Below are 6,064 nucleotides of genomic sequence, written 5' to 3' on the forward strand. Positions count from 1 at the left end.
ATGTAGTCTCATAAAAATATTATAGTCTAGGCGATTCGCGCAGCTAAAGCTAATTGGCACCGGTACCAAAAAGTATTATTATGGAACTATATTAACTCTTGTATACAAAACATATTCGGTAATAAATTAAATTATTTTTTAATTTTTAGTGTTTGTGTATTGAAGTCGGTTTTTATTTTTTTTGTAAAAAAATTTTTCTTTGGCATGCCTTTCAATTCAAAAGGGTTGTTGGAATTTTTGTTGTGAGGTGTAGTTGGATTCGTCTTAATCGCATAACTAGCACTCGGTACTTATAGAGCAACCTTTATGTTCAGTTCGGAATCAGCGAGTGCAGAGCCTTTGCCAGGTCCATCAAGTGTTGCGACTCCATCAAGTGAACCAGGACCATCAAGACGGTAAAATCAACACAAAAATGCTTTAAATATTGAACACATGGCATATTTTTATCGGATTTCATAATATATTTTTTCAGCTTGGTGGATGAGTTAAAAATTGTGCGGACGGCAAGGGCTCTGGACAAAAAACACGTTGCCATGTTGTCCCCGGAACAGCGGGCACAACTGGCAACGATGAAAGACAGAAAGCAAGTGGGTAACTTTAACTTACCCGACGCTCCGGAGTCAAAGTACGTACTTTTGGATTTTTATTTGTATATGTCACCGGAAAATATTACGTAACCGTAATTTGATCAACTTCATAGTTAGATGATAAACGGATTTTTTTAATGGATTTTTTAATAACAACCCTAATTCAAAAATTTCAAACCCTTAAAAAATAGCTTTTACTAGAAAGTTGATCAATTTACGGTTCATATTATTTTCCAGTGACATTTAAATTTAACCTAACTTAGCTTAGCTTTATTTTTTTATAATGTTTTTCTTTCAGAAAGGGAAAAGGAAAGGGGAAGGGAAAAAAGGACACGAGGCAATGGGTGCCCTGCCCACTCTCACCTAACGTGCCGACTGTCCCGCCTGCCAAAATCCAGCAACCTTGGGAAATCCAATCCCAACGTGTTCATGGTCTGTTCTAAACTTTTTGTTATATAGATTATCATATCATTCATCATTCGTATTAGTAAACTAGCTTATGCTCGCGACTTCGTTCATGTGGGCTACACTAAATTTCGAACCCCTATTTCACCCCCTCCAGAGTTGAATTTTCAAAAATCCTTTCTTAGCGGATGCCTACGTTATAATAGCTATCTGCATGCCAAATTTCAGCACGATCCGTCCAGTAGTTTGAGCTGTGCGTTGATAGATCAGTCAGTCAGTCAGTCACCTTTTCCTTTTATATATTTAGATTATCATTGACCTTTTAAACCCAGAAACGGAAGCTGTGGCGGGCATGGCGAGGCAGCCTCTCTTAACCTCCCCTGAGCCTTTACCGGGTAAGATTGATGGTACGCACAGAAATCTGTTTTTGCGTTTGAGCACACTTTACACTGCACCTACTGTCTTTATTTCAGAAACAACAGATGAGGAAATGATTGAGGGCTCGCCTCCTCACGTCGGAGCCATACCGGATCATTGGTTTGGTAAAAAATTTAATTAGTGTACTTCGTTTAATACAAAAGTCGGAAGACTTATGATTATTATTATTTTTAGGCGTCTCGAGAAAACGTCACACATCGTCGGACGAAACACAACCAGGAACGCCATTTCAAGCGAAGTAAGTTTCTTTGCATTAAACAATAAGTTATTGGTTGTATTCAAGTAAGATAAGGTTGTATTCAAGTTAAATTTCATGATCGACACAGTCGAACCAGTCACATTTTTTAAAGAAACAAAATACATGTTTACTTTTTTGTTATTGACAGGAAACGAAAGTTAGTCTTTACGCCATCCACGGGGATAGTGCAGGCATTGGAGTCGCCCATTAACCCTGTGCCTGTCGAAATAGAGTTCCTGGGATTTACACCTTGTATTTAGCCTGATGAGACCCTTGTTCAATAGGGGCCATACTCTTGTAATGGACAACTTTTACAATGCGCCCCTTTTATCAAGGCTGTTGAAGGCTTACAAAACTGATTCCATGGGCACGCTTCGGCTGAACAGGGAATTTGTCCCTGAAGCTCTAAAAGGGAAAAATAAAAAAAACATGAAAGCAGGAGAGGTTTGTTTTAGCACAACCAAAGATTTGAGTGTGGTTGTGTTGTAGGCACCTTCCGGCATCGCCAAAATGGAAACTTTATTTTTTATTTTATTGAATTCCTAGAAAGCCATTCGTATAATGGAAGGAATTAGGAAGATTATTTAGGACATACTGCTATAAATCGCATCGATCTTGGGTAGACTTATTAACAGACATAGAGGATTGCTACAACAAATTAATACATCGTCGGTTAAATGGAAAAATGACATTTCTCAAAATTTTCAGAAAGTAAGGTTATCATTAAAAAGAGTCTGTTATCAACATTATTTTTATATGGATAAAAGACACTTTATAAAATTACACGTTAAGCTCACTAGATGTCGCAAGTGTCATTTCGGTACTTTATGTTCATCTGCCATATTGGTTGTAGAATAACGTCACTCTGCCATTTGCAACCCAGCCACGGAACTGAGTACATGTGCGTTTTTATAGAAAATTGTCATTTTTCAAAAAAGTGTTTGGATACGATTGCAAAAGGTAAGAAAAATTTATAGAACAATGTATTTTTTTGAGAAATTACGTTTGTTCTTTAAAATTTAACTGTAATTGTGTTAGTAGCTTATATTGAGAAACGACATTTTTAGAAATGTGACTGCTTGTTGTGAAATGAAGTTATTGATACTCGACTTATTTGTAATTATGACATTTTTCTGTATAGTTTTTGTACATTTAGTATCATGAAGTTCATCAGAAAAATGTAACAATTTCAAATATGACTGTGAATGCTTAGAATGAATATTTATTGTATTGTGTTTTTAAAATAATGACGGTTATCTATTAAAATACATAGTACATTTTAACGTTAAAGTACAAAATTAGTTAAAATGATTGAATAAAAATATTTGATTAATTTTGATTTAACCTTTAGAATAAAAAGATGGGTTTAAAACTTCTTTGTTTTTTGTAGGATGAAGCGTGGTGAAAAAATGGTAAAAATGATTACGACGTCTAAAGAATTTTCTAAGGAGAATCCAGTAGAGTTTAATTCAGTTCAGTTAAAGTCAAATGAAGATCCACAAATATCTGTAATATCTTATGTGCCCGAATTCATAAAACCAGTTACTACAGAGCCCGAGCCAGTTTTTCAAGACCATACCTCAGCTACTGAGGATAAATATCCACCAAACGAAGTATCTACATCTAAATTATGTGAGATTATCGTCGTCGAACCACTGCAAAATAATTTGAATTGCACACGCACTCCTTTGATTAGTTTAAGTAGCAATGTTAAGGTACCGACTCCTATTAGCAACAATTCTTTTTTGGATTTACAAATTATTCCATACCTGCCAAATGATCAACCTGGGCCGAGTACAAATATTATGGAATCAGCTGATGTAAGTGATTCAAAATCAGAAGAAAGTACTAACGTTCTCTTTTCAGGCCAACCCAAGACTTCATGCAATATAATAATATCGGAATCAGATATTTCCTATGAGGACGATGACGATAGTTCCTTCAACTCCATTCCTGATAGTCAAAAGGACTTTTCGTCTGACGACGTAGATAATGACCCTGATTTTATACTACGCAAAGATCTTGCAATGTCATCGACATCTTCGGAAGATGAAATCGCTACAGTGAATGAAAACCTAGAAAATACAGTTGACGATGGAAACAAAAAAGCAAAGACTGGCCGAAAAAGAAAAGCTGTACCGGAAGAATGGAGCAAAAATAAAGCTAAATTATTAAGAAATTCTGGAAAAGCGTATACATCGACATCGAAGTCACAAAAACAAATGCAAGAAAGACAAATAAAACCAACATGCACTGAAAAATGTAAACTGAAATGTTATAACAAGATTAGTGAGGAAAAGCGGAAACTTATATTTATGAATTACTGGAAGATGGGAAATTTAGATAAGCAACGTCAATTTATTAATAAACATGTAACCGCAATAAAACCGAAGTATAGATATATTCGCGAAGGAAGTACAAGAAAAGATTATAACCATGCCTTCAATTTTGAAGTAGACAGAGAAATAATTCGGGTTTGTAAGACTTTTTTTAAAAATACTCTGGGTATATCCGACAGACCGATAAGAACAGTAATTTCAATGCAAAACTCTACAGTTGGAGGGTTTCTGAATGAGGACAAAAGAGGAAAGCATCGCAAACACAATAAGCTTGATGCTGCAATTATTGATGGGATCAAAGAACATATCAATTCTATACCTAGAATTGAAAGCCACTACTGTCGAGCTAGTACGAGTCGGGAATACATTGAAGGAGGTCTCTCTATTGCACAGCTACATAGGGACTATATTACAAAATGTCGATTGGAAAACGTTCCTCACGCTGATTATCAAATATATTACAATATATTTACCAAAGAATACAATATTTCCTTTTGGTCTCCGAAAAAAGACCAATGCGAGGATTGCGCTGCTTATAACAATGCAGAAGATAAAGAGCCGTTAAAAATCAAATATTACTCGCATTTAGAAGAAAAAGATTTAGTAAGAAAAGAAAAAGAGTTAGACAAAGAAAATGCCAATGAAAAATGTATAATTGCCGTCTATGATTTGCAAGCTGTAATGCCGTGCCCAAGAGGTGATGTATCCAATTTTTATTATATATCAAAACTTAATGTTCTCAACTTTACTATTTACGAACTCGGATCCAAAGACGTAAACTGCTATGTCTGGCACGAAGGTGAAGGGGCCAGAGGAGTCAATGAAATAGGATCCTGCGTTTTAAGTTATTTAAGAAATTTACAAGATAAAATCAAAGACGATTTTGATGTCATATTTTATAGTGACAACTGCTGTGGACAGCAAAAAAATAAATATATGATTGCAATGTATATCTACGCCGTAACTTATCTAGAAAATTTAAATTCTATAACCCACAAGTTTCTCATAAAGGGTCACTCACAAAATGAAGGAGATTCCGCGCATTCTGTGATTGAGCGTAACATTTCAAGGTCTTTGAAATCCTCACCTATTTACGTCCCGGAACAATACATAACATTGATCAGAACTGCCAAAAAAAAAGGAAATCCATACAAAGTCCATGAACTAAATCATGAGAGCTTCTTTGACATTAAGAAAATTGCAGACGGTGTCGGTTCAAATTTTTCAAGCAATGAAGACCGAGAAAAGTTAAAGATGGGAGATATTAAAGTTGTCAGAGTGGAAAAAAAGTTTAATGATCGATTCTATTACAAATGTTCGTATAAAGAAGATAGTTTCAAAACTGTCATGGTCAAAACTAGAGCTACCAAGAAAAAAACTAACTTGTGTTCCGAATTACAGCCGCTGTACTCAACAAAATTGGATGTATCTGACACTAAGAAAGCCGGTATACTTACACTAATAGATAAAAACATAATTCCCCGATTTTATAAAAACTTTTATCAAAGTCTTTAACCAAATAATCTCACATTGTTTTTCTTTTGTGTGATACGTTATTTACTAAATAGTTTTTTTTTGGATTTTGAAATCATCTCAAAAACCTATTTACAATATCTAGGTAGACTGAGTATGAAACTTTACATATATTTTGGAATATTTTAATTTTTTTTGAAGAGGCTCTATAACTTTTAAATAAGTAGATACTAATAATATTTTAGTTTTATAATTGATTGGTAGAATCAGTACAAAAATGCATACTAAAGCTAATAATAAAAAATTGATTTACATAAAGGAGAAAACGTTTTCAATATCTTATGAAACATATTTTACAGATTTTACAGTTTTATATTCTTATTCAAAACCCAAAATAAGCAGATTTAAGTTTAAGCTCATTGATCTCAATATTGTTGCCATTGATTTATCTAATAAGTAGGGATTACTCTTAAAATAGAGGTTTGTTTATGATTGTTATTGCATATAATTTTAAGTGGATTTGTAATTATTTGAATACCTCAATTTATAAAAACCATATACTTAATAAAACCATATTTTTTCCA

The 6,064-nt window shown here is 34.0% G+C and overlaps 1 protein-coding gene and 1 long non-coding RNA gene across 4 annotated transcripts; both read left to right on the forward strand.

Moving 5' to 3' along the window:
- Positions 1-2,310, forward strand: LOC138403937 (uncharacterized). 3 transcript variants are annotated; one of them, XM_069506294.1, is made up of 7 exons: positions 1-395; positions 473-625; positions 886-1,019; positions 1,325-1,387; positions 1,466-1,534; positions 1,605-1,668; positions 1,817-2,291. In XM_069506294.1, exons 1-7 carry the CDS (start codon positions 307-309, stop codon positions 1,926-1,928), a joined length of 684 nt encoding a protein of 227 aa, XP_069362395.1. In that variant the 5' UTR covers positions 1-306; the 3' UTR covers positions 1,929-2,291. The 3 variants fall into 3 exon arrangements, with proteins under 3 accessions (XP_069362395.1, XP_069362397.1, XP_069362394.1); XM_069506296.1 differs by lacking the exon at positions 1,325-1,387 and having other exon boundaries at positions 1,817-2,310; XM_069506293.1 differs by having other exon boundaries at positions 1,325-1,534; positions 1,817-2,295.
- A 15-nt stretch (positions 2,311-2,325) lies between these two features.
- LOC117992847 (uncharacterized) lies at positions 2,326-6,064 on the forward strand. Its single transcript, XR_011238076.1, has 2 exons — positions 2,326-2,628; positions 3,059-6,064. It is a non-coding gene; the product is annotated as an uncharacterized lncRNA (long non-coding RNA).

This window comes from Maniola hyperantus, chromosome 22 (assembly GCF_902806685.2).
Source record: "Maniola hyperantus chromosome 22, iAphHyp1.2, whole genome shotgun sequence".
NCBI lineage: Eukaryota > Metazoa > Arthropoda > Insecta > Lepidoptera > Nymphalidae > Maniola > Maniola hyperantus.